At 35.7% G+C, this 20,328-nt stretch overlaps 1 protein-coding gene across 2 annotated transcripts in view; it reads right to left on the reverse strand.

The window, feature by feature from the left end:
• The window catches only part of COG5 (component of oligomeric golgi complex 5), a 296,918-nt gene that overhangs the window by 249,382 nt on the left and 27,208 nt on the right, over positions 1–20,328 (reverse strand). For both annotated transcript variants that reach the window (XM_077864022.1, XM_077864023.1), the window contains exon 6: positions 6,174–6,294. In XM_077864022.1, the coding sequence (XP_077720148.1) occupies positions 6,174–6,294 (121 nt within the window). The remainder of the gene's footprint in view (positions 1–6,173; positions 6,295–20,328) is intronic.

The raw sequence follows: 20,328 nt of genomic DNA on the forward strand, positions 1-20,328 counted from the left end.
GAATTTAAATGAAACCACAGTACAGAGGAAAATCGTTTCTCACCAAGTCCAAGGCAGCTAGTATACAAGAATTATCCACCTAAATTCAAAATGGTAGATTTACATCTTCCATGTTCTCTCTACATTTAGATATTCTAATCCAATAGTATCCAGCAGAATTTTAGCTCTTGATAACACTAAAGCAAAGAGCACAGTAGAGTCCTCACCAATGAGTGTATGATGGATAGGTGAAGGGGTCTATGTCATAACATAGGAGAAACAAAGCGCTAATGTGAATTGTGGAAATATAGTACTTTCTGGTTTCACTAAACAGCGTCAATCAACACAGGAAAAATACAAAAGCACTCCGTGGAGTAAGGACACCTGTTATTCAACCTAATCTAGACATACTGATATTACAAAAACCTTTTTTTTTTCTTTTTACAAAAACCTTTTTAATAGTTCTAGTCTTACATGATTTCAGACATTAATTTTATTTGTAAGAAGGTACCTTTCTGGGGCACCTGGGTAGCTCAGTAGTTGAGTGTCTGCCTTTAGCTCAGGGCATGACCCCAGGGTCCTGGGATCAAGTCCCACATCGGGCTCCTCACAGGGAGCCTGCTTCTCCCTCTGCCTGTGTCTCTGCCTCTCTCTGTGTATCTCTCATGAATAAATAAGATCTAGGAGGAGGAGGAGGAGGAGGAGGAGGAGGAGGAATCTTCCTTTGGTTCACAATGACAGTTTACGAAGCTGTTCTAAAAATTCTGAAAAGATATCAAGCTCATGAATTATGTAGAGATTCTGCTTCAATGGGCTAACAACAATTTTAAAAGGTAGATGGTAACAGTACCTAAAAATAATTTTAAAATACATTATCTTACTAATGCTCAAAAAAATGTTCTCAATTTGTAGCAAGGCTCATCTAAATTTTCATTTAGTCCCAAGACTACTCATGAAGAAAAGCCATAAATCAATATGATACAATTTAATCCTGAAACCTAAACTATGTAGTTTTAAAAATCATTACATAATACTCTGCATGAAAAATTACAAGTATGTCTACACTAATTCTGCTAATTTTCTGTAAGACACTAGTATAATTTTAAATTCCCTAATCCCTAATGATGTTGAGCACCTTATATGCATGGCTGCCTCCATGTATCTTCTTTGGATGAAGTGTTTGTACAAATCTTTTGCCTATTTTTTAATTGCATTGTTTGGTTCTTACCAAGGTTGGAGAGTACTATATATTTTGAGCACTAGTCCTTTAGCAAATATATACTTTGCCCGTACTTTCTCCTTGTTGATGGCTTGCCTTTACATTCTTCTAACAGTATTATTTAAAGAACAGAAGTTTTAAAATTTCTATAAAATGTAATTTATCAGTTTGTGTGTTATTATGCTTTGATATATTTAAGAAATCATTTTCTAATTCAAAGTCACAAAAAAGTTCTCTTGTATTTCTTTCTAGATTTCCTATAACTTAGGTTTTGCATTTAGGGATATGATCCATTTTCAGTTAATTTTTTTTTATGTGAACTAAGGTAGGACTACAAGTTCACTGTTTCACATATGGATACCCATCATGCCAGTATCCCATCTGTTGAAAAGACTACCTTTTCCTTGCTAAATTTGTCAAAAATCAGTTGTTCATTTAAGTGTGGGTCTAATTCTAGACTCACTATTCTGTTCATTGATCGGTTTATCTATCTTTTTGTCTTGTTTACCGTAAGTTTTTGTAATAAGTCTTCGTACCAGGTAGGGTTAATCCTCCATTTCTATTCTCTTTTATTTTTAAAAAAATTATTTTATTTATTTATTAGAGACAGAGAGAGAGAGGCAGAGACACAGGCAGAGGGAGAAGCAGGCTCCATGCAGGGAGCCCGATGTGGGACTCGATCCCGGGTCTCCAGGATCACACCCTGGGCTGAAGGCAGCGCTAAACCACTGAGCCACCCAGGCTGCCCTCTATTCTCTTTTAAAGGCTTTGTCTATCTAGATCCTTTGCATTCCATATAAATTTTCAAATCAGTTTGTCAATTTATAAGTGAAAGCCAGCTGGGATTTAGATTATAACCATACTGAATTCATATAGACCAATTTAGGGAGAATAGACATCTTAATAATATTAAGTCTTCCATTTCACAGACAAGGTTTATTTATTAATTTAGGTCTTCTTTCATTGTTCATAATGCTTTCTAGTTCTCAGTCTATAGGTCTTACAAATCTTTTGTCAAACTCAACCTAGGTATTTCATATTTTTTATAAGTGGTATTTTTGAATTTCAATTTCCAATTGGTTAACAGTAGAGTATATGGAAATAAAACTAATTTTTGTATATTAATCTGGTATCCTGAAACCTTGCTAAACTCCTTTATTAGCTCACTTTTTTTTTTTTTTGTAAACTCAAAACAAAGTACCACTACATCCCTATTAGAATGGCTAAAATTAACAAGATTGACTAAAGCAAGTGTTGGCATGTGGAGGATGTAGAATTTTCATATGCTACTGTTAAGAATCTAAAATTTTAGGGATCCCTGGGTGGCGCAGCGGTTTGGCGCCTGCCTTTGGCCCAGGGCGCGATCCTGGAGACCCGGGATCGAATCCCACATCGGGCTCCCGGTGCATGGAGCCTGCTTCTCCCTCTGCCTGTGTCTTTGCCTCTCTCTCTCTCTCTCTCTCTCTGTGACTATCATGAATAAATAAATAAAATCTTTAAAAAAAAAATTAAAATAAAATAAAATTTTAGAACTACTTTAAAAAACACCTTGGCAATTTCTTCAAAAGTTAAACATACATCTAACATATGATCTAGCCATTCCATTCTTACATATTTATCAAAGAGAAATGAAAGCATATGTCCATACTTGTATGTCCAAAGACTTGTATATGAATGTTCATGGCAGCTTTGTTATAGCCAAAAACTAGAAACAACCCAAATATCTATCAACAGGTAATTGGATAAACCAACTGTGGTATATTCATACAATGGAATACTACTCAAAAATAAAAAGGAATGAGCTGCTGATACAACGACATGGATAAATCTCAAAATGAACTGACTGGAAGAAGTCACAAAAACACATACAAACTGTATGATTTCATTTATATAAATTCTCTAAAGTGTTAATTAAATCTATAGTGACAGAAAAAGATCAGCAGGTGCCTGAGGAAGGACTACCAAGGGGCATGAGGAAACTTGGGAGTGACAGTTATGTTCATTACCTTGATAATGGTGATGTTTCATGTCAAAACTTACCAAATTGTACATTTTCAATAAGGGCAGTTTACTGTATGTCACTTACATCTCAATTTTTTTTAAAAAAGTAACCAGTATAAAATAATTGTCCAGGTACCAGAATATACTTTTTATATTGATATGTAAAATTCAACCTTTTCAAGTGCACAATTCAGCAGCTTTTCTGTATATTGATGAGGTTGTGCAACAATCACCACTATTTAACTCCATTAACCCAAAGAGAAATCTGTAGCCGTTAGCAGGCACCCTACATTCCCTCCAGTCTCTAAAAATACACTAAATACACTAAATACATTAAATACAAGACAATGTATTTCATCTGGTATCTGTAATTCAACCCTCAAGGTCTTTCAAGTTGAAGAGACTAGTTTTAAGTTAATTTCAAGGGCCTGTGAAAACACTGCTACTATTTTAATAATTTTATTCTTTCTAATGAGAATCAGAACCATACGGATAGAGACACTGATAATTTCAGAGATGTTCTAATTATCAAATACCCTTTTGAATATTTGCATAACTTTAATAGTGACTATAATGTTAGTACTTTTATTAAAATATTAATTCCAAACGTAGAAACTTTATCTTCCTCTTGGCTTCTCTTTATTATCCATGCCAGTGTTGGTCAAGAATAAACCATAGTGGTAAATGATGAGATGGTGCCTTTGCAAATTCTGAATGGTACATAATCTGAAAAGCTTTAAAAATTTTAATTAATACAATCCATTTTGAGATAATCCCACCATGAACTATACTTTCTCAACCACTGCTCATCATTTAATATTTATGAAACTTTGGGTAAAGTAAAGGCCTCATTGGAAGGATAATGGGCCTATCCTCTACTCCACACTGAACCAACTCAGATTATGATTGACGCTTGTATCTTTAAAAAAAAAAAAAAAAAAAAAAGACATCACCATTTGCATTACAGCATCTGTTGTTTCTAGAAAAAGTGATAATCACAATCAAAATCTAGTAATTTTTTATTATGGAACAGTGTCAGTGATGACAAATATACACAATAAACCTCAGAATAATTTGTGCTTGTTTTTAATGATTCTATTATCCTACAGATTATTTTTGGAGCAAAGAAATTAAATGTGATAAAGCAAAAAATAAAAGCTGATACTATAATTTTTACACTCCTACATTTAGCACACACTGTGAAAAAAACACTCAAGTGTTACTCACTGCTTAAAAATTAACTTTTTAACAGACTCAACTAGAGAGAACAAACTGATGGTTACCAGAGGAAAGGTGAGCAGGGGGATGGGTTAAATAAATGATGGGGATTAAGGAGGGCACTTGCTGTGATGAGCACCAGGTGAAGTATGGAATTGTTGAATCACTATATTATATATCTAAAACTAATATAACACTTGATGTTGACTGACTAGAATTTAAAAACTTAATTTAAAAAAATTTTAATATAAACTTTTTATACTTTATATAAAATATTCCAAGCATATTAAATCACAAGTTAGATATATTCTCAATGATGTATTTAAGCCTTAAAAATTGATGTTGAAGTATTTATGAAGGATGCTATTTTCTTAGTAAAATATATGGAATAAGCATTACAACCTGACTACGTAATTGAAATATCAAAGATAGAGAGATGCCTGAATGGCTCAGCAGTTGAGCATCTGCCTTCAGCTCAGGGCATGATCCCAGGTCTAGGGATGGAGTCCCACATCGGGCTCCCTGTGAGGAGGCTGCTTTCCCTTTGTTTATGTCTCTGCCTCTGTCTATGTCTCTCATGAATAAATAAATAAAATCTTTAAAATATATATATATCAAAGATATAAAAATTAGAAAATAACGTGTAATGCATATCTCTCTGGTATTATTTTCAAAGCATACCACCAAGAATAAGTAGCCTCTTACTACTTGAATTGGATAATATCAAACATCTCTGAACCTACAAAGGTACAAAATCACTAAGCACAACCACTTCAGAAAAATTATAGGGTACCCAAGAAAAGAACCACAAAGCCTCATAAAATGCAAGTGTGTTAGTTCTACATACACTCAGTAGCTATTCAAAATTTTGCCTGAAATATTATGAACTATATCATCATGGACCTTGTAGCTTGGTAATAGTCAAAACCGTGAATGTTAAACCCTTGAATGTAAAGAGTCAGTTCAAAATACTTGAAAGATGAATAAGCACATGAAGAAATAAATTCAATAAATCTTCCAGGCATAATGTCAACATAAGATTTGTTACCTAAAAAACAACATTTCTTCTACAGACATGAAAATTAAGTTACCATGAAAACCTGTACAAGAATGTTTAAAATAGCTCTATTCATAATCACCAAAAACTAGAAACAATATAAATTTCCTTCAAACCCTGAATCAATAAACTGTGGTACAACCACACAATGATATCCCAACAAACACCAAGTAACAAAAGTTTCAGTATATACAAAAACTGGATAAATCTCAAAGGTATTATGCTGAATATGGAAAGTAGCCTCAAAAGGTTACATACTTTATAATCCCATTTATATGACATCCTCCCAAAAACAAAACTAAACTGATGGAGAACCAACCAATGGTTGCCAAAGTTGTGTGTTGGGGGGGGTATAACTGTAAAGGGACAGCAGGAGGGACTTTTGGGGGTGATGGAACTTATTCTATATCATGACTGTGCTGGCAATTACATGCATCTAAATGTGTTAAAATTCACAAGCATGTATACTTCCTCCCAAAAGGCCAATCTTATCATATGAGAATTTAAAAATAAATAGCATTTCTAAAAAATCAACTAATTTTACTCAGCTATTTTGAAAAGTGTGACAATGTTTTTTATACAGCCAATTATTAAATAAATTTGTCCAATATTTGTTACTAGTGACAATAAAAGTCAACAAATCAAGTGACTGAAAAATCTATAAAACTCTACTAACTTTTTAATCAAAAAAGAACTTACCAAGTTCATTAAGACTCTGAGCAGCCTTTGTTATCTCTCTACTTCCCCCTTGCAGTTGTCCTTGGAGTCTCTTAGTGAGATACAAGATGCGAATTATTCTCCGAAGCAAATCACAGGCAACCTGTACAAATATCACAATGTTAAGTGTAATCAACCCATGAAGTTTTATTACTATTATGATGTGAACCCCTCCATTCTTTTCAGATGCTAAAGAATCATTCATGTCTCTTTTTGTTTTTTACCCATCAAAAACCTAAAAAAAAAAAAATCACAAAGCTTAAAAAGCAACATTTTACAATAAACTCCACTTTATCTCCAAAGAAGAGATTTGAGGACTGAGGTGCTCTAAAACCTGGGAACTCCTCTCCTTCATCCTAGATCAGTTTTCTTCTCTAGGCAAGTGGTTCTCAGACTTCACACTAAATTCAAATGGATATTCCAAAAGTTCCAAAGCCCACATCGTGGTCCTGACTAATGAAATCAGAATCTCTAAAGGTGGGAACTAAGCATCAGTATTTGTTTTTGTTTTTGTTTTTTGTTTTTAGTATTTGTTTTCTTAAATATCCTCAGTCGTACCAATGTGCAACCAAGGTTGAGAGCCACATGCTAGGGCCATCTGCTTCCTACTATTGTTATTGTTTAACAATATAGTTGTTTCCAAACCTGGTTTCTCTTTTCTAGGTCCATAAGGGAACAGACTTAAAACTTCTCCCAATTACACTAAACCTTAAGGAATAAGTATGCCCTACTTGAATTTTCCTAATGGTTCTTTTATCACTAATAACAAATTATGAAACAGAATGATTAAAACAAAAAAACTATCATATACGCACACGTCATCTCCTCTTCCCGTTTCATCACCAGATCTAATACTGAATCTTTACCTAGCCAAAAGACTAAGACACAAAATGAAGACTCATGTATTTCAGGACACTTTATTATAGAAGCTGGATCCAGAGCATTTGCCTGAGGGAAAGACAGGAGAGGGGAGACTGATGGAATAATAGATATGGAGTGACCCTCAGCATCATAATGATAATGAAGAGAGAGAGTCTATCCTGCTGCATTACCACCAGCTTTATGGTCCTGAAGCTGGTTAAGAAGAACATCTTCCTGTCTGAGGAAAATCATAACTGGAGGCAGTAAGAATTAAAAGCACTAGGAAAACCGCTGAGGCTCCAGCTATGAACATTTTCTTCTGAATGAAACACACACACACTCAGAACCACACAGGCACCCACACAACATACAGAGACACACATTTATTCAAAAATACAAAGTTTACAAACATGTAAGTCAAAGACAACCAATCATTAAACATGCTTACCTGAATGCTCTTCTGAGTAACTACAGTCTAAAGCACTTATGATGATAAAAGAATGCCAACTATCTCTGAAAATTGGAAGATTTGGGCATTTATCTTTTATTTAAAATTATTTTCTGGGATCCCTGGGTGGCGCAGCAGTTTGGTGCCTGCCTTTGGCCCAGGGCGCGAACCTGGAGACCCGGGATCGAATCCCACGTCGGGCTCCCGGTGCATGGAGCCTGCTTCTCCCTCTGCCTTGTCTCTGCCTCTCTCTCTATCTCTCTCTCTCTCTCTCTCTCTGTGACTATCATAAATAAATAAAAAAATAAAAAATAAAAAAATAAAATTATTTTCTGAGTAAGTAATATAAGCACATAATTCAAGATTCAAAAGAAAAAAAGTCAGGATGCCTGGTGGCTCAGCAGTTGAGCATCTGCCTGTGGCTCAGGTCGTGATCCCAGGGTCCAGGGATAGAGTCCCACATCGGACTCCCCACAGGGAGCCTGCTTCTCCCTCTGCCTGTGTCTCTCTGCCTCTCTCTGTGTGGCTCTCATGAATAAATAAATAAATCTTTAAAAAAATTTTTTTTAAATTAAAAAAAGTCATCCTTGTATCTATCTCTATGTCCCAAATATGCACTTACCAAAAACAATCACTGTTACCAGTTTCTTGTCAGAACAGCATTTTTATTTATTTATTTATTTATTATTTTTTTTAAATTAAGGCCTTTCCACTTTATTTTTTTTTTAATTTTTTAATTTAGTTTATGATAGTCACACACACACACACACACAGAGAGGCAGAGACACAGGCAGAGGGAGAAGCAGGCTCCATGCACCGGGAGCCCGACGTGGGATTCGATCCCGGGTCTCCAGGATCGTGCCCTGGGCCAAAGGCAGGCGCCAAACCGCTGCGCCACCCAGGGATCCCAGAACAGCGTTTTTAAATGAACAGTTTCAAATGCAGAATCCCTAGTAATCATTCCCCTGGGATTCTAAAATCATCATGAGGAGAAATACCTTAGATCTAATCACCTAGAATTTGTCCTTCCAGAATTCCCTAGTACCTAACGCAATAAAGGATATGCCCTCAAACATGGAATCTTTGAGCTTATTTCTAATGCTTTTATTTGTAACCACATTTAATCAGTTATCAAGTCTTATTGACTCTTCTTATGTCACATAACACAAGAGTCACATTACCTCTGTTTCTACAAACATCACCTAATCCAAATCTTTACTACCTTCACCTTCACAATGTGGTCTACTAGCTAGTTTTCCGATCTCTTACTGAAATCCATCCTGCTATATTTATCTTCTTAGAAATACAGTTTTCAGCACTCCAGCCCCCCTCTTTAATAAACTTCAGAGGCTCTCTACTGACAGATTATGTTAAATCTTCTCACAAAGGCATTTAATAAAATCCTCAGTCAAGAAGTCTTAGATAATCTATGAGGCAGCACTTGCCACCATTTTCTAATATAGTGGCCTCCACTCCAGTCAATTTCCCTTCCTTATTTTTTATTTGGAACCTTTATTTTTTTAAAGGTTTTATTTTTTTATTTGTCAGAGAGAGAGAGAGCACAAGCAGAAGGAACAGCAGACGGAGAGGGAGCAGACCCCCTGCTGAGCAGGGAGCCCAACATGGGACTCCATCCCAGGACTCTGGGATTTGATCTAAGCCAAAGGCAGACACTTAACCAACTGAGCCACCCAGGTGCTATAAAAGTCCCTATTTGGAACTTTTATAACCAAATATAATACAAACATATTATTCGGTACTAATAAGATATGAGGTATCAAGCCATGAAAAAGCACAGAGGGAAACTTTAAATGTACGTCACTAAGTGAAAGAAGTTAATCTAAAAAGGGTGTATATTGTATGATTCCAACTATCTAACATTCTGGAAAAGGCAAAACTATGGAGAAAGGAAAAAGATCAGCAGCTGCCAAAGTTTGGAGGAATGAATAGGCACAGTCCAGAGGATTTTTAGGGCACTGAAAATACTCTGCATGACACTATAATGATGGATATATATATCACCATACACTTGTCCAAATCCACTGAATGTACATCAAGAGTGAACCCTGACATAACCTATGGGCTTTGGGAGATAACGATGTGTCAATGTAGGTTCATCAATTGTAACAAAGGTACCACTGTGGGATGGGGGGAGGGGATATGGGTGATTAAGGGGGTGGCCATGTATGTGTGGGGATAGGAGATATAGGAGACACCTTCTTCTTCCTCTTACTTTTGCTGTGAACCTAAAACTGCTCTAAAAAATAGTCTTTAAAATAGATAATGAGGGGTACCTGAGTGGCTCGGTTGAGCATCTGCTTTTTGGCTCAGGTCATGGTTTTGTGGTCCTGGGATCAAGCCTCGTGTCATGCTCCCTGCTCCTTGGGGAGTCAGCTTCTCCCTCTCCCTCTGCTTGTGTGCGCTCTCTCTCTCTCTCTCTCTCTCTCAAATAAATAAATAATTTAAAAATAAATAAATAAAATAGATACAGATATTACAAACACAGAAAACCACACACAGAAATTACAGCCAGGGCAGTCCGGGTGGCTCAGCGGTTGTGCCGCCTTCAGCCCAGGGCGCGATCCTGGAGACCTGGGATCAAGTCCCGCGTCTGGCTCCCTGCATGGAGCTTACTTCTCCCTCTGCCTGTGTCTCTGCCTCTCTCTCTCTTTCTCTCTTTCTGTGTCTCGAATGAATGAATGAATGAATGGATGAATAAATAGAAATTACAGCTAAATGAACTTAGAACCACTGTGCAGATCAGAACCACCATGTCAATGACTATAGAAGCCTTCTATGTATGGATCCTATCCCAGTCATGATGCCCTCCATTCATTCTCCTCTAGCTCTCCCATCCCAACCAAGAAACACCACTACTCTGGTTTTTGTGGTAGCTACTCCCTTACTTTTATTTATGGTTCTATTACTGAAGTGTACATATATAACTGCTATGGTTTAAATTTGCCTTTTTAAAAATCTATATAGGTTCCTTCATCCATCTCTTACTTTTTCTTTGCAATCGGCTAAATATATTCCACCATCTGTTCCATACAGTTTCCCACAGACTAGGTTTCACTTAGTGCATTCCCACAGTGCAGTTGAACATGTTCCTCTGTCTTCCATGTTTCCTGTACATCAGAATCATCAGTTGGATGTAGGCACCTTTATCAGACTCAGGGTTAATATTTTGGGCATTTCCCTTAAGTAGTGGTACATGTACGGCACACATGTGATTTTCTCTCTTTCTGTGTTGTCACACAGATACTCAATGCCAAATCCAGTAAAATACAGTTTACTGCAATTCTATCATTCTGTGTTTATTTGCTAGCATATAAAATTTCTCTATAAAAAGAAACTTCACCTCACCTACGATTTGTTTACCTGGTGGTACTGTTCATACAGAAAAGTAAAAATAAATATTTGCCTCTTTCCCTTGCTTTATCAGATTTCAAGATTAAAGACTGCTTTCCTGATATCCACCAAAAATGAACAATTAGTAGGGTTTTGTTCTGGCTGTCAGTATGAACTCAGAGATTTAAACATAAAAAAACATGCCAAGTCACTGTGGCTCTTACCCTTGCAGATGCTCTCACCCTGTCTCTTTGTGGCCAGTGGGAGCCTCTGAGGGGGATCAGTTATACCAATTTGTCTTAGAAGGTTTCCCCGGATCCAGGACTTGCAGTGCTAAAATTGAGATTGTTGATCACCCCCAGAGGCTCAATCCTCTGTCCTAACTCTAGTTAGTAGTGTTTGATGGCTTCCTTGATACACAGTATAAAAATATTGTAGGATCACTTTATATATTTCATGCCCCACACGTGGAATCAAAGATTTATCAAAGAAGTCCTGATTTCTTTTAGAAGTCAACAGCATTTCAAGAACACATTCTGGGAACTAGGTTTGCTCATTTCTGTGACTTTTCAGCAGACATAGCTAGGAAATGTCAGAATCAAATCATCACATAAATATTCATTTGCTTTATTCCATAATATACAGAAAACATTCTCAGATTAATATTATACATATACATATGTACAAATATATATACATATGTGATATATATGTCAAGATAAAATTGAAATACCTCATGAGTTCATACTGATATTTCCAAATTAAAAATTAGGAGCACAGGATGTTTACTTATTCCTCTAACTTACATCTCTACATTATTTCTTCCACAGAGACTTCTGGCTCTCAAAGACACAAGAAATAACAGAATTAGAATAATTTAAAATTATCCATTTGCTCTGCTGCACAACACAAAGAAAACATCTCAATACAAAACCCACACTACAAATACAAATAGTTTTTAAAAAATTGTTTTGCACATGCTTTCCTACCATTTTTTTACAGTTGAGTGTTATTTGTCAAAATATACAGCCACTACCTACTATACTCCTTCATTTAATCTCAGTTCTAATGCTCATCACCAGTCTTACTTCAGTGTTTCTCTAGTCATTCCCAAGTACACAATCAGATTCTGAACGAAAGATTCGCAGAGACAATCTTCCCTGCATTCTTGTTTGGGATGGCTGTCTCTATCCTTGAAAATCAGTTTGGCAGGTCTACCAATTACTCTATTGCTGCAGGAAAAAAAATATCAACCCATAACTCAGTGGTTTAAAATTATTTGCTATGCCTCACAATTCTGTGGGTCAGTAATTTAGGTAGGGTTCAAAAACTCCATGTGCTATCACCTAGGATTACTGACTCTATGGCACCCTGATAACAGAGAGGCTGGTGTGGACAGTACCCAAAGGCTTCCCTCCAACGCCTTGTGCCTCGGTGCTTCTGCACCTATCATCTCCACATGATAAGCTGGGGCTTCCTCACAGCATGGCAGTTTCAAGGTGATTGGACAGTTTAGACAGACAGTGGCTTTCCCAGAACAGAACAAAAGCAATTATGCCCCCTGGAGGCACGGTCCAGAACTAGCACAAAATCACTCATAGCACAGATTCTTTGGTTTTGCTACAGTAGTTGCTTTCTCTCTTTTTACAGTATTTGGGGACACCAGCATTTTATGTTGCTGTTATTTTCCCTCTTCCTTCCTTCCTGGCACATTCACTTCTTTAGTGGATAATTACACAGCCAGTAAAATAAGGCATCATTCCAATCTTATCTACAATAAAGTAGATAAAATTATTTAAAACCACGTTAACTGAAAACTAAAAAGGAGCCTATTAAAGTATATGATGAAAGCAACGTATCTATAAAACATAAACACAGAGAAAAGAGAAAATGTTTTAAGGATGATTTCTTCTTTCTTTATTAAAATATTTTCTCAAATTTTCTTACCTATATAATTTCAAAGTTAAAAAATTAAATTAAAAACTTTCTGGGATCCCTGGGTGGCGCAGCGGTTTGGCGCCTGCCTTTGGCCCAGGGTGTGATCCTGGAGACCCAGGATAGAATCCCACGTCGGGCTCCCGGTGCATGGAGCCTGCTTCTCCCTCTGCCTATGTCTCTGCCTCTCTCTCTCTGTCTCTCTCTCTGTGTGTGTGTGACTATCATAAATAAATAAAAATTTAAAATTAAAAAAAAATTATTTTTAAAAATAAAAACTTTCCACTAAAAAGCTAATATGTGTATGGCTTAAAAAGCAAAATGATAAAAAGTTAAAAAAATAAATTGAGAAGATAAAAATGTTATATAATAGGTATGTGGATTACATCTCAACAAAGCTGCTATACTGAAAATTTAAAAACTGATTTTTTATATAATTTTGAAGTTAAAAAATTTAAATACTCTATATAAGAGATAATAAGCTCTTCAAATTCCTTTCTGAAAATTCTGAAGCAGTTCATAAGCAAACAATGTTACTAAAATGAGCTAAGATAGATGATTCTTGGGGTGATAATTAAATTCAACTCATGTATTCATGTATATAGATGAAGTCAGAAGCCTCTACTTGGAGAAAGAAAAGGCTTCTGGAAAGAGAAATGGGGATAAAAAGCAAAAAGAATTAAATGTGAAAGTACTTTCTTCAAATAATTGAGAGAACAATCATAGTGATTTTATGTTCAAGGCAAAAACAACTTCATAGCTCTTTCTTTCTTGCTCTCCTATACCACATGTATTTAAATGAATTAGGAGCTCAAAGAATAAAAAGATTAAACAGGAACATTAAAGTTTCCCCAATGTTCAAAACAGAAATAACTAGACAAAGTGAACAGAATAAAAATGGTTAAAACATAAGCTTCCAAAGAGCCCCTAGACTTCAAAATACTTTTAAAGGAGGCAAATTTCTAAGATGAATTTTCTTCCTAAGGTAAGCCTGCATAGAAGTCAATCCAGGAAAAATACTGGAAATAAAGATATCAAAATGTACATAGGCATATTTCTTTCTCTTTACTTTCCCTTCCTCTCTTTCTTCCTTTATAACAATTTGACCAAAATTATTTAACTTAGTTGTCTCTAGTATAATCTTTTTTAAAATAAGGGTATAGAAAATTAGGCCAAATATTTAATAATAATAAAAATAAAGCATTTATCTGAAACACAAACAATCCTGACCTCTCATGCTTGTGTAACCATAAAAAATAAAAATATTCATTAAAAAAAAGAATCACAAGTTCACAGAATCATAGCATTTTAGAGCTGGAAGGGAATTCACAGATCCACTTCAAACTTTCAGTGTAAAAAATTACACCATCACCCTACTACCACCACCACCACAACAAAAATGGTAATTATAAGTGGTGAAGGATATGTTAACTAACCTTATTGTGGTAATCACCTCACAGTACATATATGTATCAAATTATCATGTTATATACTTTAAACTTAAACAATAAGCCAATTACATCTCAATAAAGCTGAGAAAGAGATACTCAAGTTCACTCACTACCACACAGAGTAATGAAGAATAGCAGTCAGGCCTCCTAAGTCTTAGAATAGTGTATGTACTTCATCAGTACTTATAAAGCTGTACTCGTTCTTAATTTTTTTTTTTTTTTTTACCTACAGCAAGCTTCTGGAGAACAGAAACAATATTGTCTACCTTTTTTATGTATTCCACAGAATCAAAAGCAAAGAATACTAAATTTAGAGAACAAAATCTCATTTCTCAGTCTTAACACTGCTGCACACAGGCTTTATGAATTCCAATATGTGCCTTTCAGAACCTCAGTTTATTTATTCATAAAATGATGAGATACATAATTCTAAACATAATTATTATAACGGGTGAAATGATTCAGAATACTTGACATTTTTCATTCATTATAAAATCCTGCATAAACATGAAAATTTCTTTTATTGCTAACAGCTAGCTAAGAGGCAAAAATAGATTCTTAAAACTTACTGTCAAAAGAGTGTATTGAACAAAGGGGGAAAAAAGAAATGCATGATTTCTGACAGGTTTAAGATCTGGAGCTAAAAGCGAGGAATTAACTAAAATTAAAATTTTAATTGAAAAATCAAATTTTGGGGCAGCCCAGGTGTTCCAGTGGTTTAGCACCGCCTTCGGCCCAGGGCATGATCCTGGAGACCCCAGATCGAGTCCCACATTGGGCTCCCTACATGGAGCCTGCTTCTCCCTCTGCCTGTGTCTCTGCCTCTCTCTCTCTCTCTCTCTGTCTCTCATGAATAAATAGATAAAATCTTTTTAAAAAAATCAAATTTTAAATCATTGCCTAAAATTAAACATACATCTACCATCCTTATATGTTAGTCTGTTCTTTCATAAGGGAAAGAATTCCCCTGAACATAATGCCATGATTTTAGGTATAAAATGAGAAAGTTACCCTAAAAAGCAATATTTAAATCCCAACTTAACTATAAGAAGGTATTGTTTTAACATATATTTTAACATAAAACTAAAACATTAACTCACAGGAGAGAACTCTTTCAATGTTCTGGGCACTTACAGTGTCTGTCCTTACTCCTCAGGAAAGTAGCTTGCTCAGGTCCCTATACATGGTTCACCAAACTTCAGGTCATATATGACCTTGAGACCTCAGTCACAAATGATTAGAACGGGAAAACAGAAACCACAGAAGTCTGTCACCAGTGGCCTATGACATTGTCTTGCACAAGAACTGCCCAAATTTGTTACTGGTAATCACTCTTCTCTTTAGGGAAGTTCTCTCTCAGTAAGCAGAAATCTTGAGACAAAAGCACCAAGAGTGAGAAGAAACAATGAAAGAATGAGAGTTAATCCGTAGTGGCAGCAAGAAAAAGTAACAGACAGAGAGAGATGCAAACACATAGAGCCTGAGTCACAGAAAAGCGTGAACGTGTGCTGCCATTACAGGCCAAGCAATGTCTCACTGCACACATGTCCCACTGTTTCAGGATTCCTCTTTGGCTGTTAGGACAGATTCCCATGCATCCTCACTGCCCCACATACTCTTAAGTAGCTATCCCTGAAATAACCCAAAAATATCTTTTCTCTATCTGAAATAGACTGAGACATCCAAACTCTTCTCACATGCTATACTTCTCAAGCTGTTAGAGGAGAGATGTATAAGGACATTAAAAAAAATTTAGTACCACGTATGTTTTGTTCAGTAACATATGCTACATATTTAGAAAAAATATTAAAACTGGGGCACAGAGTAAGGTAAAGATCATTTTACTCATTTCTTAAACATTTAACTGTCTGGTATATAACAACACTATGCTAAGGCTACAGATTTAAATATTAACAATATATGATTACAGCCCTCAAGGAGATCAGTCTTAGAATATAAAAAAGGAAAAAGCTATGTAGAAAGTAATAAAATGGAAGTATCTATAGAATATTAAAGGAACCAAAATAAATAAATAAATAAAAATTTAAAAAAGAATATTAAAGGAACCAAAAAATTAAAAAGAAATATTCTGCTTTGCCAGAAGAAAGGGCAGGAGGAGTCCTCACAAAAGAATTGACACATCAATTAGAATCTGTTGAATGACAATAACATTCTGAGTTAGAGACGAGAGAAAATGTGCAAAGAAGTGAATGTGAGAATTTCTAGCAAAGAGAAAAGTTGATAAAGGCAAGCATAGGCCATATCATGAATTGGCTTATGTGTCAGATTAAGGACTTGACACTTGATTCTATTTCTTGTTAAGAAACTAATGAATAATTTTATCAGGAGAATAAAACAATCTGATGTTTGTTTTATAGAAAAGATGAGACATGTTTCTATTTTCCGTATGGCAGACTAGGTTGTTAGCTTACCATTGAAAACAACTAAAAATGTTGTACAACATGTAAAAATGTCTGAAAAGGGGACGCCTGGGTGGCTCAGCGGTTGAACGTCTGCCTTCGGCTCAGGGTGTGATCCCAGGGTCCCAGGATCAAGTCCCACATCAGGCTCCCTGCATGGAGCCTGCTTCTCCCTCTGCCTATGTCTCTGCCTCTCTCTCTCTCTCTCTCTCTCTGTCTCTCATGAATAAATAAAAATTTTTTTAAAAAGTCTGAAAAGCATCAAAGAAGTGACAGAACAAATAGGAATACCAAGCTAAAAGTGAAGCACAAGAGAAACCAGAGAGAAAAGAAGCAAATCCACTTGTAATCTGAGAGCATTTGCTAATCTTAGAAAACTCCATCTTGACAGCCTCTGAGGCCAAGTAGAGTAGACAGTTAAAACTGATTAAATTTGATGTTGTTTTTGGACTGACAGCGATTTCTGATGCTATAGAGAAGCAAAACCAATCTTCTCTGAAGGACTCGAATATTATAAAAAATAACTTTAAAAAAAAAGGTCAAGCACACAGCAAAAGATAACCAGGGACCTAGGGAAATTCAACTCCATTAGACAAAACAAGCAAACATACTACAAAAATAAACATATCTACAAACACTATGAATACTGTACCTCCCAGAGTCAGGTAACAGAACACCTCAGCAGAATATACTCAAAGAAGTAAAAGTCAGAACACAAGAAACAGGACAAGTCATACAGCATTTCAGGAAAATAAAAATAGAACTTTCAAAAAATAAACTACACCAAAATTTAGCAAAATAAGAGATTAGTTTAACCCAGGCTATCATTGGCTAAACAATTAGTGAAATGAAAACATAATCAGAAAAAAGTCCAGGAAAGATAAAAACATATAAATAAGGAAAAGCGAGTAAATGGCATGGATGACAAGGAAAGTTGAGCATACATTTAATCAGATTCTACAGACAAAGGAGAGAAAGAATGATATATATTAGAGGAAATCATGGCTTAGAAATGATGAAAGAGATAAACAGATGGAAGAAGAAAAACTAATTACACTTGAGACAAATAAAAAGGAACCACATTCTGAAACTGAAGGGAATCAAAAGCAAGAGAAAATCCTAAAATAAGTCAGAGGAAAACTAAGCCAGAGGAAAACTATTGATTACCTTCAAAAGTCCAGGTCAGAATGAAAGCTTTTCAACAACTAAAATAGAAGCCAGAACATAATGGAGTGATACCTTTCAAAGTGCAGAAAATAATAAAGAATAAAAAAAGGAAGAAGAAGGAAATAGTTAACCAACTTTTCAAATGAGCAAAACATTTGTATAGACATTTCTCCAGAGAAGATATACAAATGACTAATAGGCACTATAATTAACAGTCCATATCTTGGTTTGTCTCTCCTTTTCCCTTTGCTTGTCTGGTTTCTTAAATTCCACATATGAATGAAAGCATATGGTATTTGTCTTTCTCTGACTGACTTACTTCATTTAGCATTATATTTTCTAGCTCCATGTCATTGCAAATGGTAAGATTTCATTCCTTTTATGGCTAATATTTCATGTGTATATATACCACATCTTTTTTTTTTTTAAGATTTTATTTATTCATGAGAGACACAGAGAGAGAGAGGCAGAGAGACAGGCAGAGGGAGAAGCAGGCTCCATGCAGGGAGCCTGACGTGGGACTTGATCCTGGGTCTCCAGGATCAGGCCCTGGGCCAAAGGCAGGCACTAAACCGCTGAGCCACCCAGGGATCCCCCCCACATCTTTATCTATCATTGACTGAAGGACACTTGGGTTGATTCCATATTCTGGCTATAGTAAATAATGCTGCTATAAACATAGGGGTGCACATCTCCTTTGAATTAGTGTTTTTCTATTCTTCGGGTAAATATCCATTAGTGCGATTGTTGGATGATAAGGTTAATTCTATTTTTAACTTCTTGAGGAACCTCCATAATATTTTCCACAGTGGCTGTACCAGTTTGCATTCCCATCAACACTGATGGTTACTAGAGGGGAGGTGGGTAGGGGGATAGGTTAAATAGGTGATGGGGATTAAGAAGTGCACTTATTGTGATGAGCACAGGGTGATGCATGGAATTGTTGAATCACTGTACTGCATACCTGAAACTAGTAACACACTGTAAAAAAATAAAATGATTTTTTAAAAAAGGACAATAGGCACAATAAAAGATGTTCAGTATCTTTAGCCATTAGAGAAATTCAAATAAAACAACCATGAAGGGGGGAGCCTAGGTGTCTCAGTTGGTTAAGCACGTGCCTTCAGCTCAGGTCACAGTCTCAGGGTCCTGGAATCGAGCCCCACCTCAGGCTCCCCACCCTGCTTGTGGTCACTCTCTTTCTCTCAAATGAATAAATTAAAATATTCTTTAAAAAGTAACTAGAAAAGAAAACAACCATGAGGTACAACTTCATACCCATAGATGGCTATATTAAAAAGAAAAAAGGTGATGGTAAGAAATAAAGGTATTAAAATTTTCACACCTTACTGGTAGGAATGGAAAATGTACAGCTTCTTTGGAAAATAGTTTGGCATTCCTCCAGAAGTTTCTTTTTCCAGAGATTGAGAAATGATTGACATATAGCATCATATAAGTTTAAGGTTGTACACATATTAATTTGATACATTAAACAAAAGGAAGCATGTGACCTTATGAATAAATATTCCCAAGTAAACACCCAAGATAATCAAAAATAGTATGTCTACATAAAAACTTATACAAAAATAGGGACTCCTAGGTGGCTCAGTGGTTGAGCGCCTGCCTTTGGCCCAGGGCATGATCCTGGTGTCCCGGGATTGAGTTCCACATCGGGCTCCCTGCATGGAGCCTGCTTCTCCCTCTGCCTGTGTCTCTGCCTCTCTCTCTCTCTGTGTCTCTCATGAATAAATAAATAATCTTAAAAAAGAAAAGCTTATACAAAAATATTCATAACAGTTCTTCCTCATCTTAGTCAAAACATGGAAACAACCCAAATATCTATCAAGTAATGGGAAAACAAATTGAATAGATACACAAAAATGTTGTATATCCAAAAAATGTAACATTATTTGATCTTAAAAAGGAATGAAGTATTGAAACATACTACAACAAAGATGAACCTTGAAAGCATTTATGTTAAGTGAAAGAAGCCAGACAAATAATGCCACAAAATGTGTGATGTGTGAAATGAAATGTCCAGCACAGGCAATTCCATGGAGACAAACAGCAGATTGGAGAGTTGGTGGGGAATGGGTAAAGGGGAGTGTTTACCAATGGGCATAAAGTTTCTTTTCAGGATAATGAAAATGTTTTGACATTAGACACGCTAGTTACATAATCTTGTGCAAACAGTAAAAACCACTCACTTTACAGTTAAAAATACACTTTAAAGTGGTGAATTTTTTTTAAAGATTTTATTTATGTAAGTCATATTATTTATTATGTATTTTATTATGTAAGTCACATGCAGGTGACTTACATGCTCTAAAACTGAAAGCAACTTCTAACATGATGGAATGATAGACTGGATTTACACTCCCATCTTAAGCAACTAGAAAATTGAGCAAAATATATGAAATTATTTTCAGACACTGAACAACAGATAGCACAGAACTGTGATCTCTGGAAGAAAGAAAATGAACTTGGGAGCACCTGGCTGGCTC

This window comes from Canis aureus, chromosome 21, assembly GCF_053574225.1.
Source record: "Canis aureus isolate CA01 chromosome 21, VMU_Caureus_v.1.0, whole genome shotgun sequence".
Classification (NCBI taxonomy): domain Eukaryota; kingdom Metazoa; phylum Chordata; class Mammalia; order Carnivora; family Canidae; genus Canis; species Canis aureus.